Consider the following 27,488-nt stretch of genomic DNA (forward strand, 5'->3'; position numbering starts at 1 on the left):
GCTTGGGATTCTCTCTCTCTCTCTCTCTCTCTCTCTCTCTCTCTCTCCTCTCTCCCTGCCCCTCCCGTGATTGTGCACGAGCATGTGTGCTCTCTCTCTCAAAATTAAAAAAAAAATTAAAAAGTATTTTAAATTCCTACAAATCACTAAGAAAAAGACCCAGCACTTTGCAGAACAAAGCAAATGACCAAAAAACATGAAAAAGACGACATTTCAGCAATAGGCAAAGAGTCAAAGAAAGCACCATTTGCCCATCAGATTGGAAAAAAAAATTTTTTCAATATATGAAGTTTATTGTCAAATTGGTTTCCATACAACACCCAGTGCTCATCCCAAAAGGTGCCCTCCTCAATACCCATCACCCACCCACCCCTCCCTCCCAACCCCCATCAACCCTCAGTTTGTTCTCTGTTTTTAAGAGTCTCTTATGCTTTGGCTCTCTCCCACTCTAACCTCTTTTTTTTTTCCTTCCTGGAAAAATTTTTTAATTGTAAGAGTGAGGAGTGGGAGTATAAACTTGTACAACTTGTCTGTGGAAGTAATGTAGCAGTAACCTTCCAAATTTTAAATGCAAATCCCTTCAACTCAAGAATGTTCCTTCTAGGAAATCTATCCTACAGAATTATTCAAGTGTCCAAACATTTTTGTACAAGGATATTCATTGAAATTTCAGTTTTTTAAAATGTTTATTTATTTTTGAAAGAGAGAGAGAGACAGAGCAAGAGTAGGGGAGGGGAAGAAAGAGAGGGAGACACAGAATCTGAAGCAGGCTCCAGGCTCTGGGCTGTCAGAACAGAGCCCGATGCGGGTCTTGAACTCATGAATCAGGAGATCATGACCTGAGCTGAAGTCGAACGCTTAACTGACTGAGCCACCCAGGCGTCCCGAAACTTCATTTTTAAGAACTAATGATTACATAGGTAAATTATGAAGTAATCATACAATGACATACTTTGCAGCCATTAAAAAGAATGACCTATATGAATGAACATAGAAAAATGTTCACTGTCTACTATGAAATGAACAAAGCAAGGTGATCCTATTTTTGTAATTAAAAACAACAACAACAACAACTTTTGAGTGCGTATCAACGTTCTTAAGTAGGTTGTTTTAGCAGAAAATAATTCATTAAAGGCCATTGATGAGTCTCTGGGACAGCCAGAGGTCAGGTTCAGAGGCTCTGCCACTGGTAAGAAGACTCAAACCAGACCAGAAGACTCCTCGAGCAGAGCACGCTGTCACAATTCCTGGGCACAGGCATCACAGTTTACATCAATAACACTGAGCAGTAGTTACCAGGATCTCCTTCATGCAGTATCAGGAGGCATCTCCCAGAAATTCCTCTGGATTCTGACAGTTCTTTTTTGCTCACATTGCACAACAACCAATTTCTCCTTGGAAAACAGATTCGATGGTCTAAGCTAACATTGAAATCCCATCTTTTGCCTGATCAATTGGTGGCATAAAAGCCCACAAAGTCCAGGGGACCGTTTGACTTCCAATTCAGTGCAATCACTCTGTGTTCTCTGATGGAAGCATTTCTCCCTTCCTTTGGATTTTTTTCAATGCTCTTTTTCTAACTTCTTAGTTTAAGACCTAGCTTAGTATAAGCCCTTTTGTTTCCCAGTATAGGCACTTAAACTTATATATTTCCCTGGGAGGGCCATGTTGGCTTTATCATATGTGTTTTAAAAGGTCTTCTGATGCCTGGCTGGCTCAGTCAGAACATGCTACTCTTACCCTTGAGGTCGTGCATTTGAGCCCCATGTTGGGTGTAGGGATTACTTAAAAAAATTTAAAAAATAATAATTTGGGGCACCTGTCTGGCTCAGTCGGTGGAGCATTTGACTCTTGATCTCGGGGTTGTGGGTTGGAGCCCCACACTGGGTATAGATTACTTAAAGAAATCTTTTTAGAGGCACCTGGGTGGCTCAGTCGGTTGAGCATCCGACTTTGTCTCAGGTCATGATCTCGCGGTTCTTGAGTTTGAGCCCTACGTGCTCCCTCCAGTTCCATCCACGTTGTTAGTAACTGCTTGTTCTAATCAATTACTGAGAGAAGGGTGAAAAACTCCAACTATGGCTGTGGATTTATTTCTACCTTTAGTTCTTCATATTTTAATTAATTAATTAATTAATTAATTAATAGAGAGTGGGGGAGGGACACAGAGAGAGAGAAGCAGGTTCCCTGCTGTCAGCACAGAGCCCGATTTGGGGCTTGAACTCACCGACCTGAGCTGAAATCAAGCCCGAACCACCCAGGCACCCCTATTTATTTTTATTTTAAGTAGGCTGCATGCCCAACATGGGGCTTGAACTCATGACCCCGAGATCAAGAGTCACATACTCTACTGAGGGAGCCAGCCAGGTGCCCCTCATATATTTTTTTCTTCATATATTTTGAATCTGTTATTAGATACAAACATATTTTTAAAATACACTTGGAAATATTCCTATTATATTACTTTTGCAATTCCATTTTTCTTGATTTTTATTTTTATTTTTTAAAGATTTTAAGTAGGGGTGCCTGGGTGGCTCCGTTGGTTGAGCATCTGGCTTCAGCGCAGGTCATGATCTCGTGGTCTGTGAGTTCGAGCCCCAGGTCGGGCTCTGTGCTGACAGCTCAGAGCCTGGATTCTGCTTTGGATTCTATGTCTCCCCCTCTCTCTGCCCCTACCCCGCTCATGCTCAATCTCTCTCTCTCTCTCTCTCTCTCTCTCTCTCCCTCTGTCAAAAATAAACATTAAAAAAAATTTTTTTAAGATTTTAAGTAATCTCCACACCCAACATGGGGCTCAAGCTCTCAACCCTGAGATCAAGAGTCACATGCCTTACAGACTGAGCCAGCCAGGCGCCCTTTTCTTGATTTTTCTATGCTTAATTTTTATGTTTTCCTGCTTTCTTTAGGATTGAATAGAGTTTCCAAGTTAATTTTTATTTTATCAAAATAACACATCTCAATAGCAAAATACAAAATAACACATTCAAGTAGCCAAATATTCTGAAAGGCTAAAAACAAAATATAGAGGTTTCTGGCCCCACTCCTTCTCACTTTCCTAGTATCTCTCCTCAGCATCTGACATTTTCAAATCTTTTAGCCATTTGTTTTGTCATTTATATGATTCCTGTTTCTAAATGGAATGTGTACATGGATTAAAAAAAAAATTTTTTTAAAGTAGGCTCCACACCCAGCACAGAGCCCAATGTGGAGCTTGAACTCACAGCCCCGAGATCAAGACCTGAGCTGAGGACAGCCTGAGTGGCTCAGCCGGTTAAGCATCCAACTCTTGACTTTGGCTCAGGTCATGATCTCACAGTCTGTGTGTTGGAGCCCCGCGTCGGGCTCTGTGCTGACAGCTCGGAGCCTGGAGCCTGCTTCAGATTCTGTGTCTCCCTCTCTCTCTGCTCCTCCTCTGCTCTCTCTCTGTCAAAAATAAATATTAAAAAAAAAAAAAAAAAAAAAAAAAGACCTGAGCTGAGTTCAAGACTTAGACACTTAACCAAAGCCACCCAGGTGTCCCCATACACCCATATTTTATTCATCAATTTTGAATGTTATCTACCAGCTTCCTATTAGAGAACAATTTAACTACAATACAACTATATTGGGAAGATTTTGCTCTCTCCAATCAAGTGTGATTATAATTTAAAATTGAATCAGGGGCGCCTGGGTGGCTCAGTCGGTTAAGCGTCCGACTTCAGCTCAGGTCATGATCTCGCGGTCTGTGAGTTTGAGCCCCGCATCGGGCTCTGTGCTGACAGCATCAAGCCCGCTTCAGATCCTCTGCCTCCTTCTCTCCCTGCCCCTCCCCCAAGCTGTCTCTCTCTCAAAAATAAACGAACATTCTTGGGGGTGCCTGGACAGCTCAGTCAGTTAAGCATCCGACTCCTGGTTTTGGCTCAGGTCTTGATCTCACCACTCACGATTTCAAGCCCCTCATCAGGTTCTGCGCTGACCGTGCGGGGCCTGCTTGGGGATCCTCTGTCTCCCTCTCTTTCTGCCTCTCTCCTGCTTACACTCTCTGTCTCAAAAATAAATTAAACAAACAAACATTTAAAAAAAATTTTTTTTAACGTTTATTTATTTTTGAGACAGAGAGAGACAGAGCATGAGTGGGAGAGGGTCAGAGAGAGAGGGAGACACAGAATCCAAAACAGGCTCCAGGCTCCGAGCTGTCAGCACAGAGCCCGACGCGGGGCTCGAACCCACGGACCGCAAGATCATGACCTGAGCCGAAGTCGGCCGCCCAACCGACTGAGCCACCCAGGCACCCCACAAACCAACATTTTAAAAAGAGAGAGAGAGGGGAGGAAAGAGAAGGCCCTGAGTGGGTGACTGGTGTCAAGGAGAATGGGGGAGGAGGGGTCTGGGAGGCAGAAATGGAGACACATCGGGGCAACTGAAAGGTACAGAGTAATGGAGGAAAGAGAATTAAATTTTCTTCCCTTGAGATCAAATATCCATAAAGGGTGCACAACTGAATGCCTTGCCACAGAGTGAACACACGTAAGCAGCACTCACATCAAGGGACGTTAGCAGCTCCTCCCAGTTGCCCTCAAACTGCCTCCCAGTTACCACCGCCCGCCATCTTCCTGCCAAGAGTAACCAGTGGCCTAATAGTTAATAGGTTTTTTACTGGCTCTTTGTAGACCATGTACAGTATCTGACTTCTTTCACTCAACACTATGTTGTCACATGTCCTCGTAGTTCTTGCTATTTAATATTCACTTATGTGAATGCCCACAACTTCTCTGTCCGACTGACGAACACTTGAGTTGTTTCCAGAGAGTTTGGCTACTCAAGTCAAGACTTGATATTTATCTTCTTTTAAAAAAAAATTTTTTTTAACGTTTATTTATTTTTGAGACAGAGAGAGACAGAGCATGAACAGGGAAGGGGCAGAGAGAGAGGGAGACACAGAATCAGAAGCAGGCTCCAGGCTCCGAGCTGTCAGCACAGAGCCCGACGCGGGGCTCGAACTCATGGACTGCGAGATCGTGACCTGAGCCGAAGTCGGCCGCTCAACCGACTGAGCCACCCAGGCGCCCCTATATTTATCTTCTTTTTCCTTTGAGCTATTCTGGTGTGGTGAGGCTGCGTTGTGGCTTCAATGTGTGCTTCCTTGGTGACGTATGAAGTTGTCCAATATATTCATATGTTTATCAGGCATTTGAATATTCTCTTTGGTGACATATCTGTTTCTACTCCTCCTTTTCTTCCTCATCCTCCTTCTTTTTCTTCTCTTTGAGGATGAGGTATAACCCACCTTCCGGACATGCCTAATACACGGGGGCTGGCGACGAGATGGGGTGAATCAAAGGCTGATGGGATCTAGAGAAGAAACACTGGCAGTCAAGCCTGGAGGGGGGAAGAGGGGTTGTGCGATCAAGGAAGCCTGGGAAACGAGCTGTGTGTGCTAAGAAAGAAGTTTCTGTAGAAGAGCATGCAATGTGTTGATAGGCTAACATTTCGATGTGTGCACCATTCTCCCCAGTATAAAGCCCCGTGGAGCCAAGAGGGCTGGTCTCTCTGACAGTTGCAACGCTCCAGGAGAGTCCTGGTGTCACGCGCTTCTTGTTTGTAGGTGACGAAACGGTGGCTTGCTGGATGTAATTGTTCATTCGTACCTTTATAGGACTGTCATTCATTACACACATCAATCCATCAAAAAAAAAAAATCTTCTGTCTTGACAGTTCTTTTTCGGGAAAGTATGCTTGCCTCATCAGCTAGGCTCACTTTCAAAATGGTCGGGGACTTTTTCTTTGAGACCAGAGGGCATTGTCATACCAGGCATGGCCACCAGGAAGCAGGCAAGAGCAGCTGGAACCGGGTCTGGAGAGTAAATCCATTAGAAGCAGGACCCGCTGAGAGAAGGAAGAAGGAGGCAGCTAAGCCGGAAAACCTCCTAGGCTGTGGAGATTGGAACTGTCATGCTACTGAAGCCTGGTTCCTGGTGCTAACCGTAGAGTGGTGAGCACTGAGCCCAGGCACACTCCTTAAGTCCTAGCTTGTCCCTTGGTGGGCCTGGCTCTGAGTAGACTGGTGTCCTAGAGCCACATGGCTGCCCAGCTGCCCTCAGGACCACTTGCCACGGTGTTAAGCTACTCAGAAGAGAACCTTGGGTGGACCCCGGTGAAGCCTGACCCAAGTATCCTTTAAGCATTGCACGGAATCTTCCCCATCCTGGCTTCCTCGATCTCTAGAATTTATCCAAGTTGTAACAAAAGGCCAGCAGCATGGAGATAATTGTTTTCCCCTAACTCACCTTTTTTTTTTTTTTTTTTTAATTTTTTTTTTCAACGTTTATTTATTTTTGGGACAGAGAGAGACAGAGCATGAACGGGGGAGGGGCAGAGAGAGAGAGAGGGAGACACAGAATCGGAAACAGGCTCCAGGCTCTGAGCCATCAGCCCAGAGCCCGACGCGGGGCTCGAACTCACGGACCGCGAGATCGTGACCTGGCTGAAGTCGGACGCTTAACCGACTGCGCCACCCAGGCGCCCCCTAACTCACCTTCTGATAACAGCATCTTGCACCCACTGGGTGCAGCCATGGAAGAATCAAGGCGCCTCCCTCCTTCCTTGTCAGGGGGCGGGCATGTGACCCAGCCAGGCCAGCAGCTGGTTTCCTGGGAAGTGGAATCTTGAGAGTGATAGAAATGGGTTACGGTGACGCCCTGTAAAAGGTGTCTGATTATTCCTACTGCCCGGATTCCCAGAACTGTCCTGTGTCTTGTCCTAATTGTGACCTGGCTGTTCAGCATCCTTTTATTCTGAGAGTTTCCCTTCCAAGGACTTCAAACAAATTCATTTTAAAAAGGCACCCAGAGGGGCACCTGGGTGGCTCAGTCAGTTAAGTGTTCAACTTCAGCTCAAGTCATAATCTTGTGGTCAGTGAGTTCGAGCCCCACATCGGGCTCTGGGCTGACCACTCAGAGCCTGGAGCCTGCTTCGGATTCTGTGTCTCCCTCTCTCTCTGCCCCTCCCCCACTCGCGCTCTGTATCTCTGTCTCTCTCTCTCTCTCTCAAAAAATGAATAAACATTAAAAAAAAAAATAGATAGCCAGAATGTATTTCTTTTTCCTTGAGACTAGAGAATGCTAAGTGACACAGATGGGCCGAATCTAACAAGGTGACATCACATGCAAGGGATACTTGTATGGGACTGACAAGGGTCCCAAACCACCTGTATGTGGGCCTGGTGGTAAAAGTGGACCCAGGAGTAGAGCGTGGGATGGGAGTTGGGGGATTCTCAGGAACAACACAGCAGAAGCCAGCAAGGCAGTGAGAATGCCCTTTCTCCCTCCAAATTATGGTTTCATTTAAGATGGCATTTATTTGGACAAGCCAAATGATGCTCATGTGGCTCCTGCAGAGTGCTCTGTCCCTGCAAGACAGGCCACTTGGGGCACCTGGGTGGCTCAGCTGGTTAAGCATCTGACTCTTGGTTTCCACTCAGGTCATGGTTTTGGCTTAGGTCATGATATTGCGGTTCATGGGATCAAGCCCCGTGTCAGGCTCCATGCTGACAGAGTAGAGCCTGTTTGGGATTCTCTCTCCCTCTCTCTCTCTGTCCCCCCTTTGCTTGCACTGTGCTCATGAGCTTTCTCTATCTCTCAAAATAAACAGACTTAAAAGAAAAGTAAAGTAAAGAAAAGTAAAGAAAAGAAAAGAAAAGAAAAGAAAAGAGAAAAGCCACTATGGGGAAGAATCTGGAAATCCCAGCAAAGGAGGCGTAGTGGAAGGAGCTGAACTCCAGGAGTTCAGCCTGGAGCCAAGAAGGCACGCAATCTTAAAATGTCACTTTTTCAGTCCTCTGACAATAATTCCTGGCTTGTCGGGCGTTGCTAGGTAAGGCAAGACATACTCTCCTTCGGAGAACTAACAGTCTAGTACCCTGATGGGGTTGGCGGGGGGGGGGGGGTACAGGGCTCTGTGGCAGTGCCGTCTCCGGATGGGGAGTGGACTTCTTGGAGGAGGGGATATCTAAGGTGAGTCTAGAAAGATGTGCAGGAAGGAGTCACTTCAGCAGATGGACAGGTGGGGTGGGCACGGGAGTGGGGCCTTCTAGGCAAGGGCAGTAGCTGGTTCCAGGGCTGTATGGGGAGCGGGCATGGTGTCTTTCATGGAGTGGGGACTGAGTGTGAGGGAGTTGGCATCAGATCAGAAAAAGCCTTAGATGTCATGTCATGCCAAGGGAACCACTGAAGGTTTTTTTTTTTTTTTTTTAAGATTTTATTTATTTATTGTGTGTGAGAGAGAGGGTGTGCACACGTGCGCAGGGGAGGGACACAGAGAGAGGGACAGAATCCCAAGCAGGCTTCATGCTATCAGTGTGGAGCCCAGCGTGGGGCTGGAACCCACAAACTGTGAGGTCATGACCGGAGCCAAAACCAAGGGTCGGATGCTGAACCGACTGAGCCACCCAGGCACCCCACCATTGAAGGTTTTAAAGAAGGAAGAAACCAAATGAAATTGACATGAAAGAAAATCACTGTGGAAAAGATCTGGAAGCAGAGCAAGACTAGAATACATGAGACAAGTCAGGAGTTGGTTGGAATAGTCTGAGGAGGGAAGGGTCTGGGCTGGTGCAGTGGCAGTGGGGACAGGGAAGGAATCGTTGGAAGGTTACGGGGGTGGCAGCATAAGGGGAGGAAAGGAAAAGATGAGGTCACAGAAGGCCTGTCCAGCAGGTAAGACATTTAGTGATGAGGATTGGCAGGTGGTCTTCCAAAGAGCCATCCTGGCCATGGCAACAGAACCTTGGGCAGCCAAGTGCCACTTTGTCAGAACAGCCAGACCGTCTGGTTGTCAGAGGCTGACACGCAGTAAGGAAACCCATAAGGGACCGCTTCATAGTTTCAAGTACTGATGCGTTAACTCCCAGTAGAAAATCAAACTTAAGAGGCACCTGTAGGTCAAGCGTCTGGTCAAGCGTCTGGCTCTGAATCTCAGGTCAGGTCACGATCTCACGGTTTGTGGGATCGAGCTCCTCATCAGGCTCTGTGCTGACAGTGTGGAGCCTGCTTGGGATTCTCTGTCTCCCTCTCTCTGCCCCTCCCCTGCTCACGCATGCACTGTCTCTCCCTCTCTCTCTCAAGACAAATAAGATGTTAAAAAGAAAAGAAAAGGAAAGAAAATCGAACTTCAGAAAACCTAAATAGATCTTCCCAGAGGGACCGAGTGCATGGGTCACTCACCAGGCATCTCTACCCACTCGTCAAGGACCCTGGAGGCTGGAGGGTCATCAGAGGTCACCAAGGGAGAAGGAGAATGAAGTGTGGGTATGGGTATAGGTGTGTGGGGACACTGCGAGGCTATTTATGACGACCACGAGCAACTTGCTGTGAGGACTGCTGTCCACTGATGCATCGATGATGCTTGTGAAGGGAAGGCTCACGTCTACTGGATTCAACGCCTCTCGCCCTGGAGTGGATAAGTTACCAAATTCCATCTCTCCCTTTGGTCTCCGTTTTCTGGACATCTCTCCCACCCTACTTTGGGCCACTTTTTCCTGTTGATACATCTTCCCACTACAAGCAGTGCCTTATTTCTCACATATTGTGGCAGTTAAGGATGCAAAAGGTGGGAAATAGATTTACCTGTCATATGGTGGAGTCTGTTCCTGGAACCCACAAGTGCTATAAAACCCCTATTTATTATGTAAATGTTTATGGGTATTTTCTTGTACGACTCAGTAAAAGCAGTCACAGGGGACGGTAGGGAATGAAGAGACTGTTCCGGAACAAAAGAGATTTAAGAGCCATAACATGCCCCGAAAATGCATGGTGTGGGCTTATCTGAAGTCGAATTCAAGCACAGCTGTTATAAAAAGACATTTCTTGGGAACAATTATTGAATACTCAGTATTAGATCATGTCAAAGAATTGTTAAATTTTAAATTTTTTAATGTTTATTTATTTTTGAGAGAGAGAGAGAGACAGAGAGATAGACAGAGAGTGAGTGGGGAAGGGGCAGAGAGAGAGGGTTGGGGGAGACACAGAATTCAAAGCAGGCTCCAGGCTCTGAGGTGTCAGACAGCCCGATGCAGGGCTCAAACCCACAAACCGTGAGATCATGACCTGAGCTGAAGTCAGATGCTCAACTGACTGAGCCACCCAGTTGCCCGGAACTGTTCAATTTTAAGGGGTGATAATAACATGGTGCTTATGTGACAAAATGTCTATATATTTTAGAAATGACAGAATATCGTAATGTCTAGAATTTGTTTTAAAATACTTTAGCAAAGGACAGAAATAGATGAATCTATGGCAAGATTTGATCATCGTTGAAGTTATGAGTATATGGGGGTTCGTTGCACCATTCTATTTTGTGTATGTGTGTGTGCACATTTTCATAATCATAAAAAAGTTAAAGACAGATCACATAGTAACATTAAATATAAGAAGCAATAAAATTAAAGTTCCTAGGGGCGCCTGGGTGGCGCAGTCGGTTAAGCGTCCGACTTCAGCCAGGTCACGATCTCGCGGTCCGTGAGTTCGAGCCCCGCGTCGGGCTCTGGGCTGATGGCTCAGAGCCTGGAGCCTGTTTCCGATTCTGTGTCTCCCTCTCTCTCTGCCCCTCCCCCGTTCATGCTCTGTCTCTCTCTGTCCCAAAAATAAATAAACGTTGAAAAAAAAATTAAAAAAAAAAAACAAAAACAAATCTTTAAAAAAAAAAAAAAAAATTAAAGTTCCTAGGGTAATTTCTTACCACCCAACTCTTACTCTCTCACCTCACTTAAGAGATGAGAAAAAATATTTTTTAAATTTTATTTATTTTTAGTAAAAAAATTTTTAAATATTTATTTTTGAGACAGAGAGGTAGAGCACAAGTGGGAGGGGGCAGAGAGAGAGGCAGACACAGAATCCAAAGCAGGCTCTGGGCTCTGAGCTGTCAGCACAGAGCCCAACGCGGGGCTCGAACCCACAGGCTGTGAGATCATGACCGGAACTGAAGTCAGACGCTTAAGCAACTGAGCCACCCAGGTGCCTCTTATATATTTTTTTTTTTTTTAATTTTTTTTTTTCAACGTTTATTTATTTTTGGGACAGAGAGAGACAGAGCATGAACGGGGGAGGGGCAGAGAGAGAGGGAGACACAGAATCGGAAACAGGCTCCAGGCTCTGAGCCATCAGCCCAGAGCCCGACGCGGGGCTCGAACTCATGGACCGCAAGATCGTGACCTGGCTGAAGTCGGACGCTTAACCGACTGCGCCACCCAGGCGCCCCTATATTTTGTTTTTAAGTAATCTCTATGCCCAACGTGGGGCTTGAACTCACAATCCTGAAATCAAGAGCCACACGCTCCACTGACCGAGCCAGCCAGGTGCCCTGGGAAAAATTCATTTTAAAGGCTTGCTGATGCTGATTTTTCAACAGAAATTTTGCACAAGATAGTGCTGGAGAGTCTGATGTGGGTGGGTTTTAGTGGCCTTTCTTGAAAATTTTCAAGAGGAAATTGAATACTTATTTCTTCTCTTGAGAACAGATTCTGTAATGAGCTGGCTGTCACCAACAGCTTTACAGACCTGGGAAGAGGCTGAGGGCAGGGCTGAGAAGTCTGGCTTTGGAATCAGACACATGAAGTTCCAGTCCTGACTCTGACCCTTCATAAGCCACAGGATCTTTGGTAAATCACTGAACCTCAAAAAGCCTCAGTCTCCCCCTCTATAAATGGGAATGTTGATAACCACCTTGTAAAATTTTATTAGAATGAGTTCTTTCTTGGGGCGCCTGGGTGGCTTGGTCGGTTAAGCGTCCGACTTCAGCTCAGGTCATGATCTCACAGTCCGTGAGTTTGAGCCCCGCGTCGGGCTCTGTGCTGACAACTCAGAGCCTGCAGCCTGTTTCAGATTCTGTGTCTCCCTCTCTCTCTGCCCCTCCCCTGTTCATGCCCTCTCTCTGTCTCAAGGATAAGTAAACATTAAAAAAAAAAGATTAAAAAAAAAAAAGAATGAGTTCTTCCTATCCTTGGCATATGCTAAATGCTCATTAACCATTAGCTACTGTTATTATTCTTGCTACATTTGGGTCACCGACATTTCTTTGTCATTATTATTATTATTATTTTTGGTAATATGACTTTCTCAAAAAATATGGATACAGGAAAAAGTGGGGGTAGATTCCACTATCTAGAAGCTGGACTGCCTATATCACATTTTGCAGGTTCTCTCTCCCTCGCGGGAATCACCCGCGATTTCTCCACGCCACAGCCACCTTGCCAGAAATCGGTGTAAGATCCACGGGGAGGGATCTTACACTCCCCTTGCACTCTCGGTGGACACACTTAGAGTACATATTTGGAAAGCGATTCAAGTGCACACTTTGACAACAGAGGAAATAAAGAAACTGTAGACTTAAAAAGAGATTCAAATATACATTTTGCAAACAAGAGGAATTATAGCGTGCAAAGTACGTACCTGAAAGGATATTCAGATACACGTTTAAAGAGAAAGTCACTGTTTTCGCTCAGTGTTGTTAACACTCAGAAGGTCTGATATCATTTGCTTGTGATTATGGGAAGCTCATCTTCCTCTCCCTGAGGATATACAAGCCCCATGTTTATAACTGTCCATTCGATAGGCTCTAAAGACACCGAGAGACCCGGGAAGAGAGGGACGTGGGGAGACACTGGCAATAGCCATCACAAACTGCAGCTGCAAACAAGGTCAAGAACTAGGAATCCTGGCAGGTCCTCCCTTTCTGGGTATCTGCCTGAAGAAATGAAACCACTGTCTCGAGGAGATATCTGTACCTGTATGTTCACTGCAGTATTGTTTACAATAGCCAAGATGTGGAAGCAAGCTAAGTGTCCATCGATGGATAAACAGATGAAGAAGAGGGGCGCCCAGGTGGCCCAGGTGTTTAACTTCAGCTCAGGCCATGATCTCATGATTCATGGGTTCGAGCCCCATGTCGAGCTTTGTGCTGACAGCTTGGAGCCTGGAGCCTGATTTGGATTCTGTTTCCCTCTCCCTCTCTCTGCCCCTCCCCTGCTTGTGCATTCTCTCTCTCTCTCTCAAAAAATAGATAAATAAACATGTTGAAATCATTGTTGCACCATGCGCTAACTTGGTGTAAATTATAAAAAGTAAATAAATTATAGAAAGAAAAAATAAACACTTTTTAAAAAATGGATGAAGAAGATGTGGTATTCACATACTATGGAATATCATCCATAAATAGGAGGGAAATCCTGCCATTTGCGATAACAGGGATGGACCTTGAGGACATTACGCTAAGTGAAATAAGTCAAACAGAGAAAAGACAAACACTATATGATCTCACCTATATGTGGAATCTATAAAACCAAACGCACAGGGGCAGAAAGTAGACTGGTGGTTGCCAAAGGCTGGGACGTGGGAGAAATGGGTGGTTAAAGGGTACAAACTTCCAGATGATTAAGTATTTTTTATATGTTTATTTATTTTGAGAGGGAGAGAGAGAGAGTGTGTGCGCGCTAACAGAGGAAGGGCAGAGAGGGAAGGAGAATCCCAAGCAGGCTCCGCGTGGTCAGCGCAGAGCCCAAGGCAGGGCTTGAACTCACAAACCGTGAGATCATGACCTGAGCCGAAACCAAGAGTCGGATGCGTAACTGCCTGAGCCACCCAGGCACGCCAATGAATAAGTATTTTTTTTTTAATTTTTTTTTTAACGTTTATTTATTTTGGGGACAGAGAGAGACAGAGCATGAACGGGGGAGGGGCAGAGAGAGAGGGAGACACAGAATCGGAAGCAGGCTCCAGGCTCTGAGCCATCAGCCCAGAGCCTGATGCGGGGCTCGAACTCACGGACCGTGAGATCGTGACCTGAGCCGAAGTCGGACGCTCAACCGACTGAGCCACCCAGGCACCCCATGAATAAGTATTTTTAAGATGAATAAGTTCTGGGGGCACCTGCCTGGCTCAGTCAGTGGAGGATGTGACTCTTGGTCTCGGGGTTGTGAGTTCTGGCCTCATGTTGGATGGAGAGATTACTTAAAATTGGCATCTTTTTAAAAAAATAGTAAATTCTGGGATGTAATGTATAGTGTGGTGACTATAGTTAACACTGTAGGATATACTTGAAAGTCGCTAAGAGAATAGATCTGGAAAGTTCTCACCGTACCCACACAAAAGGTAACTATGTGAGGAGACTGATGTGTTAACTAACCTTATTGTGCTAATCATTTTGTAATATATCCATATATCAAATCATCATGTCGTACAGCTTAAATTTACACAATGCTGTATGTCAATTATATCTCAAAGCCGGGGGAAAAAATGAGGAATCCTGCAAGAACCCTCTGTTGGCATTAATCATCTGAAGTGGTTTATCCAGGTGGGTGTTTTGATCCTTAATCCATCATTTTTAGAGACATCCCATTTCGTTATGTTTCAGACACACCCTTGGAAAGGCAGGCCCGTCATTTCACACGCGTGTTTTTGCTTTTGTGTTTTGTTTTGCTTTGTTTTGTTTTGAGAGAGAAAGAGAGTGTGTTTGTGGGGGAAAGAAACAGAGAATCTTCAGCAGGCTCCATGGAGCCTGACTCAGGGCTTGATCTCAAGATCCTAGGATCATGGCCTGAGCCCACATCAAGAGACGGATGCTCGACTGACTGAGCCGCCCAGGCACCCTTCACAGATGTTCTTTAAATTTGCCTTTGCACCCCTCACTCACCCTCAGGGCAATGAGCACTCGCCTGTGGCCCAAAATGCCTTTCCAGTGCCTCCATCTTTATCCGAAGCACACGGCACTGGGGTTAGCCCTGTGTTTTCCCTTTTCCGAGCCAGTCTTACAGAACAAGAGCAAATGCCAAGCAAATGTCAAAATAAGCACACAGAAAAGCTAAAAGTGGGGAAGGTACCGTGGGACAGCCTGAAGTATTGGTTTGGCAGGGCTGTGAAGGTGTCCCGGCTTAGCCCCCGACCGCTGACCCAGGAGGGTTGGAGCATAAGTAGGAAAGGGTCCGTGTGCAGACCCTGGACAGGTTAATGCCGTGGAGAATTCGAGAAGGCATCTGCTGCTGTCATCCATGTAATCAGCTAGGGATGCATTTTTCGCTTTCTCGCTCCCCCTGGCTAGGTTTCAGCCTCAGCTATGCTTCTCTGAGATCGCATTGGTCACTGAGATGAGGCCTGCCTGTCCCTCCCTGAGGCTGCTCAACTGCGCCTTTGACAGAGGAGCTGACCTCACGCCGGAGCGTGCTGTATCTTGCTTGTTACATTCTCTAAGGGTGAGCTTCTCGAGGGGCACCTCCGCTTTGTTCCTCTGTCTTAAACGTCCAGTTGATACTTAGCCCATTGTGATCTGATTTCCTTCCCTTCCCTGGAAGTTGCTAGAACTTCCAGCGTGCCCAGCACTGACACCCTAATTGCTGACACTTCCCTAGACGTCTCTTTAGTAACCAGCACATCACCACTCTTGACTACGAATTCTCTTCTCTTGGCTTCTTCAACACTCTCTTCGGCTTCTCCTCCTCCTCCCTCTTCTTCCTCTGTCCAGTGTTCCCCACTGACGGGGGCTCTCTGTCACTTGGGTCCTCTCTGGAAGGTCTGTGCACTCCCATGGTTACATCACACAAATGCAGGTGCCCCCCAGGTGCCTACCCTTCATGAATCTGGGTACCGCTGCCCATGGGAGCCCCCCTCCCCCTCGATGTCACACAGGCACCTCAAACTCAGTAAGATCCGAACTCAACTCCTTACGGGCATAATCTGGTCCCTCCCGACTTCTCTGGCTTCACGCCCTCTCTCCACAGCAATACCAGATTGTGGTGTGCTCCACCCTAAGGTGGCCTTATAGCTAATTAAATCAACCTAATATGGGAGGAAGCAGAATGTTTTCAGACCCTTAGAATAGCAGCTTGGCATTGCGTCACAGTGGTCCCATCTGCTCTATGTTCAGAAAGCCTCAGTATAGAACCTATAGAAACGTTGGGATCCCATTCCCAGACAACAGCAGGGCCCCTAAAGGGGCCCCAAGCTCCATGACTTCCAGGATCAGGAGTCCTTCCTCTGAGTGAAGGTGAGTGGCGGGGCGGTGATGAACTGAAACACACAGTTCCCTCCTAGCATTACCCAGTGTATGCTCGCGTGAATGTTGCCACAATCTCTGAGTTTCCAATAGAATCCAGAAATCTGGATTTTCACGTGAATCTTCCAAGTGGGAAACGTCAGCAACAAATGCAAAATTCAAAATACACTATGTGCGCTAACTGTTTAAGAACGCTGCGTGATGGGGCGCCTGGGTGGCGCAGTCGGTTAAGCGTCCGACTTCAGCCAGGTCACGATCTCGCGGTCCGTGAGTTCGAGCCCCGCGTCGGGCTCTGGGCTGATGGCTCAGAGCCTGGAGCCTGTTTCCGATTCTGTGTCTCCCTCTCTCTCTGCCCCTCCCCCGTTCATGCTCTGTCTCTCTCTGTCCCAAAAATAAATAAATGTTGAAAAAAAAAAATTAAAAAAAAAAAAAAAAAGAACGCTGCGTGAATCACTCAAAACCATATCCATATCTAGCCTGTGGGTTATGGGTCTGTGAACTAGAAAGAATAGAAGGTGTGGAGGCTTTGGAGTCAGACAGACACCAACTCAAATAGTTCTCTGAGTTGTAACGAGGATGAGAGGTCATATTTGTAAAATGGCCAGCACAGAGCAGTCCCTAAATGGAAGTCAACTGCCACTTAATCAGCACGACTGACACATCTATAAAAAGGACATGTTTACCTGGTCAGCATAGGACAATAGGGAATATGAGCACCATCAAGGAAGGGGAGACTGAGTCACAAACCCTCACAGCTCAGTAATTCCATTGCTCGTTTCCCCTGTACTGGAAATGGGCAGCTCTACACGAGCCATGTGGCCAGCCTGTGCACAGCCTTCTGATTTATGCCCCAGTCTGGTTTGTGTTTAGCTCTCTGATGCACTTAGAAAAGCCTGGTGCCCCAGACCATCACAGCTGGGGTTCTGAGCCTGGAACTAGAGGGAGGACTTGCCCAAAAGACATCCTTCCTGAGAACCCTTAGACATTACCCACATTGTCACCCCCAAAACTGTGTCAGCCATGAGGAGTGCCTGCAAGGTCTCCCAGAGGTCAAGAGGCCTGGGGCCGCATCCCTTATTTGAGGATCCAGACAAATTAAAAAGGAACAGTTGCCAGGATAGGTTTTTATAGTATATTTTAAACATTTCCATTTAACAAATGCACACATACACACACGCACACAATAGAATACTATTTAACCGTGCGATTCATGGGTAATTAGATGACCTACCTTATCTACAGAAAGCCCTTCTTCACTTCCTCTCTGTTCTCCTGCTGACTTCTCTTCATCATTTCCTGCTTCAAATTCAGCTCCTCTGCTGAGAATCCTCTGACTTCCTCTTGAGGAGCCTCTGGACTGATTTATGCCGCTGCATACTTTTATATTGTGATTTGGGATTTGTGGTGCACCTTCCACTGGCCTGGGAACTCCTCTGGGGGAGGGACCGGAGTAAACTCTTTTGTGAGATCGAGGCCCATGTTGGGCTTGCGCAGACAGCATGGAGCCTGCTTGGGATTCTCTCTCTTTGCCCCTCCCCTGCTCGTGCTCATGCGCGCGCGCTCTCTCTCTCTCTGTGTCAAAACAAATCAATAAACTTAAAAAAAGAAAGCGTTAAGGACCCCAAAAAGCTTTAAAAATAATGAGTCCAAGAGCAGGAGCTCCAAGACAGGAAGTGCTTTGGGGACTCGCTCCTGTGGGGTAAGTGGTTGGGCAGCCCTGCCCTTCTCTGGACTCTGGCCAGCATTGCTCTCTAAGACTTAGCTGATCCCCTCACCTGCAACCGCCTCACTTCTTTCTGGTGAGGTCCCTCCCCACCTTCAAGCTCAGCTCAGCAGAAACCACCATCTCTGGCACCTGGACACAGCCACACAGGGGTTTCTTCTCATTTGATCCTGACAATCACCCCAGAGACAGATGTCATGACTTCACTCTTCACAGACAAGGAAACAGAGGCCAGAAATTCCTTCACAGATGAGAAAACGGAGGCCAAAAAGGCACTTGGCCAAAGTCTCGCAGCGAGGGAGATGTAACTGCAGCTTCCACCTCAGGGCTCTGGACACCGGTGGTTGTGACATGGATGCCGCTTTGACTTTTAGAGCTGGCATGTGAGGAACACACTCGAAACAGGAAATGGCTTTCCCCTCAGGCTCTCTCTGCCCTTCCTCTTAATATCCAAAAACATGAACAGCTCGTCAGGAGCTGTGGTTGGTGACTTGTGAAAAGTACCGCAGAAGTGCTAGTGAAGTGAGGAAGCCAGTCAGACGGATATCTGGTAGGAGACCATTCCAGGCAGAGGGAACAGCAAATGCAAAAACCCTGAGGCAGGGGCCTGCTAGACAAATTGAAGGAGCTGGGAGGCCACTGTGGCTAGAGCAAAGGAGCAAAAGGGATAATGTAGGGAAGGGATGAGAGAGGGCACAGGGCCCTCTTAATGATGTGGCTTTCACCGAATGAAATGGAAACCACCGGAAGGTTTTGCGCACAGCAGTGACCTGACTGTAGCTAGGTCTTAAAAGAGGTGGAAGAGAGACCTCTTTTAAGAGCACCACAGGCTTCAGCTCTGGGATGAGCTACACCCTGACCCATTCCCAGCTGAGGGGCCTTGGCATTCTGTCTCTCATTCTTGGTTCTACAGGAAATAGCAATAAAATTTCAGCTGGGCACCCTTTCCTGCCTGCAGCTGACATAACTGGGCCAAACTTTTGTGTAGGCAATGGAGAGGGGAGGGAGTCAACTCCAGGGGCTTGTGTGTTTAATGTGGAATTTTCTAGACAGGTTGGTAATGGTCCCATGGGGGTGCAGTCCTCATTCGGTCCGCCAGTATCTAGCCAGCACCCATCTTTTGGGAGCCTAGGACTCTTTCTGCCTCAGGGGAGGTGGGGGATGGTCAATAAGCCAGCAACAAGACCATGCACAGTCATGGTAGGCAGAAATGGGTAGTCCCCACCATCCCCAAATTCAGGCCTGTGGGTCATGGCACAGAGCTTGCCTCTGGAAATTCATTCTACTGCTCTATTGTGAAGGCAAGCGGCCTTTTCTGGCTCTGCTCCTCCTAGGCCTGGCCGGGCTCCTGAATGAGCAGCCTTGGAGTCCCACGGCTCCTCTCCTTTATTTATTTATTTATTTTTTCAACGTTTATTTATTTTTGGGACAGAGAGAGACAGAGCATGAACGGGGGAGGGGCAGAGAGAGAGGGAGACACAGAATCGGAAACAGGCTCCAGGCTCTGAGCCATCGGCCCAGAGCCTGACGCGGGGCTCGAACTCACGGACCGCGAGATCGTGACCTGGCTGAAGTCAGACGCTTAACCGACTGCGCCACCCAGGCGCCCCCGGCTCCTCTCCTTTAAAGGACTTTCCACACTTGAGCTCTTACACAGATTAGTAGGATTCTTTGAGGTCTCTCCCCACCCCACCATTCTAAGAACTATAGGGCCTGGTAAAGGCTTTGTCCGTGTCCTTCACTGCTGTGTTCTAGGAGCACCCCCGGCATGGTCCCTGACATATAAGGGGTGCTCAAGAAATAGGCTGAATGAGTAAATGATAAAGGAGAAAGGCAGGTAATGCTTTTCCCTTTTACAGGCAATAAAACATGCCCAGACAGGAGGTATGACTGCCTTCTGGCCCAGTTCCTATAGCTGGAGCACCCAGGAGCACAGGGCCACACCCATGGTCTCCTGGGCCCTCCACAGTCTTCTCCTCTGCTCCTCCGCAGTCACTGCACAGCCAGTCCTGAGCCCCCCAACAAGACCGGTTTCCCAAGGAAAAAACCCTAGGGCAGGAGTAGAGCAGGTAACAGCCTATTAATAACAATAACAGCACTTAGAATGTACCAGACACTCTTCTTCCACAGCAGCTCTCTGAGGCAGGTTGTATTGGCACCCTCATTTTAAAGATGAAGAAATGGGGCACAGGGAGGTAAGTGCCCGACCCAGTAGCAGAGTCTAGGTCGTGGAAGCGAGGCTGAGAGCGTGAGGCTGCACTGAGTTGCCTCTGCTGCAGCGCCGAACATCAGCATAGGCGTCAGAGGTCAAGTGTTCTTCGAGCTCTGCCTTGGGTGCCCCATGTCCTCGTTTCCTCATCTGTAGACCGTGAGCATTAATAATGGCTAGCCTATAGGGTTGTCGGAAGACCAATGCACGCAGTTTAGTACGGTGCCCAGCGCACAGGAAACGATCAATAAATGTTAATTATTGATACTTTTTGTTATTGTTAGGAGTGTTTCTGGGCCTGGAATGGAGGGCTGTAGGGCGGTATCCTTGCAGACTACAGGTGAGGTCATCCAGTGAGCAAAGGGGTGCGCGGCCCCTCTCCCTCCCTTACCGGCCGGAGCAGGCGGGGCGAGAGTGAAGGGAACAACGGCCCCGCCCCGCCAGGCTTTTTAAAAAAGGGGACGCTGGGCGCAGGCGCAGAATCGTCCAGCCATGTGTCTCGCGCCGGCCCCGACGCGCACGCGCATGGAGGGGCGCGCGAGCCCCCCTGACGAGGCCCGCGGCCGAACCGCGGCGGCCGTGCTGTGCCGCGGCCCCGTGGAGCCGCTTATATTCCTCGCCAACTTCGCTTTGGTCCTGCAGGGCCCGCTCACCACGCAGTACTTGTGGCACCGCTTCAGTGCCGACCTCGGCTACAATGGCACCCGCGACAGGGGCAGCTGCAGCAACCACAGCGCGGACCCCATCATGAAGGTAGCGGCGCCGGAGGGGCGCGGAGCGTGGCACCGGGTGGGCCCCGGGCTGGAGCGCTGGGCAGCCGATGGGGCGGGGCCTGCGTCTGGGTCCGGGCAAGCTGCGGGGGCGGGGGGTGGGTGGGTATGGAGATTGGGTAGTGGGCGGGGCCAGAGCCTAGTTGGCGCCCGACCGACCCCTGCAGTGTGGCGGGTGCTTAAAGTTCCTCTAGGTAGAGCAAGGCCGGGAGGATTAGCAAAGGGAGTAAAAGTAAGGGCCTGGGACCGTAGTCCATTCCACTTAACCCAGCACCGGTTCTCTGAGGTTTAGGGCTCCAAAGATAGTCGCCATCCCCGTATCTCCCAGGATGGTGATGGTTGGGAGTTGGGCAACCCAGAGTGAGGAACAGCACCCTGGTAAGATTCATGTTCCCACAGGAAGTGGAGACCCTTACCTCCCACTGGACCCTCTACATGAACCTGGGCGGCTTCCTTGTGGGGCTCTTCTCATTCACCCTGCTGGGTGCCTGGAGTGACTGTGTGGGCCGCCGTCCACTGCTGGTGCTGGCCTCACTGGGCCTGTTGCTGCAGGCCCTGGTGTCCATCTTTGTCGTGCAGCTGCAACTCCACGTCGGCTACTTCGTGCTGGGCCGCATCCTTTGCGCTCTCTTTGGGGACTTCAGTGGCCTCCTGGCTGCTGGCTTTGCCTCCGTGGCAGATGTCAGCTCCAGCCGCAGCCGCACCATGCGAATGGCCCTGCTGGAATCGTGCATCGGGGTGGCGGGGATGTTGGCGAGCCTTCTCGGGGGCCACTGGCTCCGGGCCCAGGGTTACGCCAACCCCTTCTGGCTGGCTTTGGCCTTGTTGATAGCCATGACTCTCTATGCAGCATTCTGCTTTGGTGAGACGGTGAAGGAGCCAACGCCTGCCCGGCTCTTCACGCTCCGTCACCACCGATCCATTGTCCGGCTCTACGTGACTCCCGCCCCAGAGAAGTCCAGGAGGCATTTAGCCCTGTATTCCTTGGCCATCTTCATGGTGGTCACTGTGCACTTTGGGGCCCAGGACATCCTGACCCTCTATGAACTGAGCAAACCCCTCTGCTGGGACTCCAAGCTGATCGGCTACGGTTCTGCAGCTCAGCACCTCCCGTACCTCACCAGCCTGCTGGGCCTGCGGCTTCTGCAGCACTGCCTGGCTGACGCCTGGGTGGCCGAGGTTGGCCTGGCCTTCAACATTCTGGGGATGGTGGTCTTTGCGTTTGCTACCATCACACCCCTCATGTTCACAGGTAAAATGCGTGGGCTTGGGGACAGTGTGTCCCAGAGGCACTGGGTGAAAACTGGGGGTCAGACACTCCCTGCCCCTGCAGGTTCAGGCCTGTGTCTGGAAACATTGTTGTGCTCCTTGCCTGCACTGGAGGACAGACGAAGAAACTTCATAAAAATGCCATCTTTGTCAAATGGAGAAGACAGACCTTCAGTAGCCTCAGTAGTTAATCCACATTATCAACTATAAATTGTTGTTAGTAAGATGGAACAAAAGACAAAAGTATGGCTCATAGGCTAATTGCTTCACTTCTTGGCCTCCCACAGCCAGTATTTATGGTGTTCTTAAACAAAGTCCATGCCACTAATGCCGTAATACTCACTTCTCTGATAAGAATCACAGGCCCTACCTCGGTATCTTTGGTCAGCTTCTTTGGGTTTTTTATTTTTTTTTTTAATTTTTTTTTTTTAACGTTTATTTATTTTTGAGACAGAGAGAGACAGAGCATGAACGGGGGAGGGGCAGAGAGAGAGGGAGACACAGAATCGGAAGCAGGCTCCAGGCTCCGAGCCATCAGCCCAGAGCCCGACGCGGGGCTCGAACTCACGGACCGCGAGATCGTGACCTGAGCTGAAGTCGGACGCTTAACCGACTGCGCCACCCAGGCGCCCCTACTTTGGGTTTTTTAAAAAGCCAGTCTTCTCAGACCACAGATAACAGATTCCTGCCTGCATTAGCTCTTTTTCTTGTTCCTCTTTTTTTTTTGTTCTTGGTAGGAGAGGGGTAGCTGGAAATGAGGAAGTTAACTTTTTTAAAGGAACAGATTAGGGGTGCCTGGGTGGCTCAGTCAGTTACACACTTGCCTCTTGGTTTCGGCTCAGGTCATGATCTCTCGGTTCATGAGATGGAGCTTCGTGTAGGGCTCTGCACTGACAGTGTGGAGCCTGCTTGGGATATTCTCTCTCTCTCTCTCTCTCTCTCTCTCTCCCTCTCTCTGCCCCTCCCCAACTTGTGTGCGCACATGCTCCCTCTCTCTCATACTCTCAAAATAAATAAACTTAAAAAAAATAAAATAAAGGAACAGATTAATTTTGATAGAGTCCTAAAATACGTTGTTTACAAAGTCAGCCGACCAGTAATCACCGATTTCTTAACTTGGCTGCTTGCCTGGAGAGCGAGGCCGAAGGGGACCGGGGACCTTCCTCTCCTGCCCACAGCATCTCCCCTGGCCTCAGTGCCCTCAGGGGTGCAGAGATGATGAAGGCACTGTCATTGCTCGGGGGAGCCTCAGCAGAGTGGGGTTCGAGGGCCTGACACCTAAACGGGCCCTGGGTTGCCTCATAAACCCACTTTGGAGGATCTACTGTCTTCTAGGAGGCAACAGTCCCAGAGGGAGAGAATCGTTATGGAAGAAGCAGTGTGAGCCTATGAGTAACAGATACAAAGGGAAAAAGAACTTGCATTTGCTGTGTATCCTCCACAAATGTTACCTCATGTACCGTTTCCTGGGGCTGCTGTAACAAATGACCACAAACTGGATGGCTTAAGACAATGGAAATTTATTCTGGCACAGTTCTGGAGGCCAGAAGTCAAGCATCAGTATCACTGGGGTCAAAATCAAGGGGGCAGCAGGGCCACACTCCTGGCTGCTTCCAGCTCCGGAGTCTCTCGGAGGGAATCTCCCTTGCTTCTTCCAGCTTCCAGTGGCTGCTGGAGTTCCTGGCTTGTGGCCATGTCACCCTAGTCTCTGTCTCAGTGGTGACATGGTCTCTTCCTCTTCCATGTGCCTTCTCTGTTCCGTGTCACAGCTCCCTCTGTTTCCCTCATCTAAGGATTCGTGTGATTGTATTTAGGGCCCAGTCTGGTAATCCTGGAAAAATCCCTTCATCTCAAGCTCCGTAACTTAAACATGTCTTCAGAGACCCATTTTCCAAATAAGGCAACATTTACAAATTTCAGGGATTCGGCCCTGAAATCTTAGGGGGCCTTCTATACCCCAGAACCATCCTGTGAGGAGGGCTTTGTTATCCTTTCACAGATAGGAGTCATGTCCAAGGCCACACAGTTAGGAAGCGATGGTGTCAGGTTTAGAACTTGGGGCCGACTCCAAAGCCCATGCTTGTTTTCTGGACCATGCCATCTCCCTTCTAAGTGCAAGATGGTTGGGTGATGCCTGCTGCAACCACAAGAGGTGTTGTGACAAGAACACAATTGGTGGGGAGTCAGCATTCATTCATGAAACAGGTAGCAGGTAGGTCAGGCTTTGAGAAAGGTAGTCTCCCTTCCTCCTTGGTCATTGTCTCCATCACCAGTAAGGAAGTCCTTCCTGTGTCCAACCTGAGTCCCACATGAGGTATGTATAGGAGTTCTGCTACATAGGGTGCTTGGGTGCTCCTCTCCCTGACTCCATTTCCTTGATGATTGTTCCTTTCTCTGCAGGGTACGGGCTCCTGTTCCTGTCATTGGTTACCACACCCATCATCCGGGCCAAGCTCTCCAAGCTGGTGGGCGAGTCAGAGCAGGGTGAGTGTCAGGGTCATCCTGTATCTGGTCCCTCATACCCAGTGTTGCCTGAACTGGGCAGAGGGCAGCTGTGAGCCGGGAGGCTGCATACCTTCCTCCCCTCCACCCAGGAGACGTTAGTAGCCGAGACAAATGCACTTGTGTCAAATTGCCTGGGATTGGCAGAGGGCCACAGTGCCTTGGATTTTCAGATCACGGGGTTGGAATTTGCAGTTCGCGGAGCACACTTTTTCCTTCAGGTAAATCCCAAGTGCAGGATTTACTCTCCAGAACTCAGCTTTTCCAGCTGCAGAATGAATGAGATGACGTTTCACTAGGGTCAGTGTGTAAGCTTAGAGGAAGCAGACAACCTTTCGATATTTCCTTGTCCCCGAGTGACAGTTGAAGAAGCAGAGACCCAGAGGGTTAAATTGGGTCACGCAAAGTCACTCAGGAAGTGGTGGAGCTGGGATGCAAACCTGGGTCCGTTTTTAAGAGCAGCAGGTCTTTTTATGTGGTTTGGGTCCTGACTCTGGTACCACTGGCTGTGAGATCTTGGGCAGGTCCCTTTCTGTCTCTGCACCCGTTCTCTCCTCTGTTACATGAGCGGTTTGCTCTTGATGACAAGGGCCTTCCAGCTCTTGACGGTCGGACAGAGTTCAAACTCAACTTCTCTTGGGTTGTTGCTCATTTTGCAAAATTTGGGTTCTGCTGGCATATCTATAAAGAATAGCCTCAGGCCTCTGGGTCCTTAGACCCTAGTCTGGAAACATCTGGCTCATGCACTTTTCCCCATCTGCCCTGGAAGGAGGATCTGGTGCCATATGTAGCCCAGTAGAGGTTTGTTTTCTTGCCTCCCAAAACCCATGTACCTTCATTCATTCACTCAGTAAGCTTTTTTTCTAGCACCTTCACTGTGCCCTGAGATGCCAAGGGGAACAGGAGAGAAGAACAGCACTTACTAACTTACTACCTCCAGGGGGCCTGTGGTGGATACTTTACGTGTGAATTTAATGTTGCCAGCAGTCTATGAAAAATAGGTATTAGCCTTATTTAACAGAAGGGGAACAGAAACCCAGAAGGATAAGCAGCTGATTCAGTGATCACACAGATAATAAGTGTTAGAACTGGGAATTAACCCAGCAATTAATCTCAAACAGGAGATGATTTCAAAAGGAGATAAACCAAAAACCACTTTATCAGGCTTTTTGGTAGAAGATATCACATGTACTTTTAATACATGGATTTAATACCAGCCATTTGTTCTGCAGTCCCATGCGCGAAGTGCTTTCTGTGCATGACCTCACTGAATCCTTACCACAACACATGATGTAGGATTTATTGTTGAGGAAGATGAGACTCAGAGAGGTTAAGTGACTTGCCCCAGGTCACACAACAGCGAGCTAGGGGTGCTAGGATTTGAATCTAGGCCTTTCAGACCTCAGTGTGTGATGTTTATTTCTTCACAGGTGCTCTCTTTTCTGCTGTGGCCTGCGTCAATGGCTTGGCCATGCTGATGGCTTCTGGCATTTTCAACTCGCTCTACCCGGCCACCCTGAACTTTATGAAGGGGTTCCCCTTCCTCCTGGGAGCTGGTCTCCTCTTCATCCCGGCCATTCTGATTGGGTAATGTAGGGCTCTGACCCATGCTCATAATGCTTTATCCCAAAGTTGTCCTCTTTCTCCTCCTCCCAACCAGAACACTCCTGGAACCATTCTGCTTGATTCTTGCCTTGCAGACAGCTGCTTTAATCATCTGAGAACCATTGCCCAAGGGCAAGGCAGAGGGGCAGCAGAGGAAGGGTCAGGCTAACACTGCTTGTTGGCAAGGCTGTGTTCTCTCCCTCAGCTCCCCCGGTCCTCCATTACCATTTTGCAGATGGAAATATGGTGGCAGAAATGTTCTAAAGGGAAGCCTGGAAACTTCCTCAGCTAGTTATGTCTGGGCCACAGGCTAGCCTGAACTACTGACTTCCTCCCCCATAGCCATAAGAGTTGCTTTCCAGAGTCCTGTGTCTCTGTACATTGCCTTGTCTTCCTCCTCCCCACTGTGGGAGAAAGACCGATACCGGCCCACCCAATAAGGCCTTGATACATCTTGTCACATGTCTTAAGAGTTGAGGGTGTCCCCCCATGTCAAATCTGAATCCTTTCTCTGGTCTCTCACAGGGTGCTGGAAAAGGCTAATTCTCGTCCTGAATTCCAGCAGTTTCCTCAGAGCCCCTGATCTGCCTGGACCCGAGGACAGAGGGCAGTGGGAGCAAAGTGAACACTAACTAGCTGAAAGCATGCGTCTGGCTCCCAGCAACGCCAGCACCACCCCGCAAAGGGCAAGTGTCTGCCTTGGAAAAAGTGGTCAAGCTACACTGCTGTGCCAGCCTATGACTCTAATCTAGAATTGTAACCCACACAGCCCCACTCCAGGAGGCAGCGGGGGAGCCATCTGGACTGTTTACCCTTGATGCCATCAGTCATATAGAACCCTCCAGGGGAGAGGAGAGGTCCCTAATGCAGGTGAAGCCTCAGGGATCAGTTGAAGCATGAGGGCTGGCATCTGTGCTTCCAGCCCACACTGCACAGCTCACAGGGCTCAGTTCCTGGTGTGCAGCCACCAGTCACTTCTGGGGTTGGATGCGATTCTGAGGGGAGGGGGTGGGAGGGGCTGGGTCCCTTCTGGAAAGTGCTGCTGTCTCTGGCTGGAATCCATCTTCTGGGCTTCACAGTGCCAATCACAATAAATCCATATAATCACACTGAAGTGAACCTTCTGGCCCCCAAGGCATTGGGCTGTGAGGCTCTCTGCTTTCCTGTTCCTGGCCTGCCCACCATAGGTCAGATAGCAGCAGCCTCTGGGCTGGGCAGGAGTCCCTGAGCTGCCATGGGATTGTACTGGGCATGGCCAGCCCCCCGCCTCCCCCTCCATCTGACTGCTCATTCTCTTCCCCTGAGCTGCCGGGCAGAGGCCTGCCAGACTTGCATCAGGCTCGTGGGGAGATCGGGGCAGGAGCCCATTCCTGAGGGTCAGAGATCCAGTCCC

General features: G+C 48.7%; 1 protein-coding gene and 1 long non-coding RNA gene across 2 annotated transcripts; one reads left to right on the forward strand and one right to left on the reverse strand.

The window, feature by feature from the left end:
* Positions 1–12,364: 12,364 nt before the first annotated feature.
* On the reverse strand, positions 12,365–17,947 carry LOC123603269. Its single transcript, XR_006714813.1, has 2 exons — positions 17,249–17,947; positions 12,365–12,541 (listed from the first exon to the last, which is right to left on the reverse strand). It is a non-coding gene; the product is annotated as an uncharacterized LOC123603269 (long non-coding RNA).
* Positions 17,948–20,405: 2,458 nt separating this feature from the next.
* SLC46A1 (solute carrier family 46 member 1) lies at positions 20,406–27,204 on the forward strand. The gene is made up of 5 exons (XM_045487955.1): positions 20,406–20,702; positions 21,119–21,971; positions 24,389–24,472; positions 25,921–26,077; positions 26,621–27,204. Exons 1-5 carry the CDS (start codon positions 20,442–20,444, stop codon positions 26,676–26,678), a joined length of 1,413 nt encoding a protein of 470 aa, XP_045343911.1. The 5' UTR covers positions 20,406–20,441; the 3' UTR covers positions 26,679–27,204.
* The last annotated feature ends 284 nt before the right edge of the window (positions 27,205–27,488 follow it).

The sequence above is a fragment of the Leopardus geoffroyi genome, chromosome E1 (assembly GCF_018350155.1).
Source record: "Leopardus geoffroyi isolate Oge1 chromosome E1, O.geoffroyi_Oge1_pat1.0, whole genome shotgun sequence".
Taxonomy (NCBI): Eukaryota; Metazoa; Chordata; class Mammalia; order Carnivora; family Felidae; genus Leopardus; species Leopardus geoffroyi.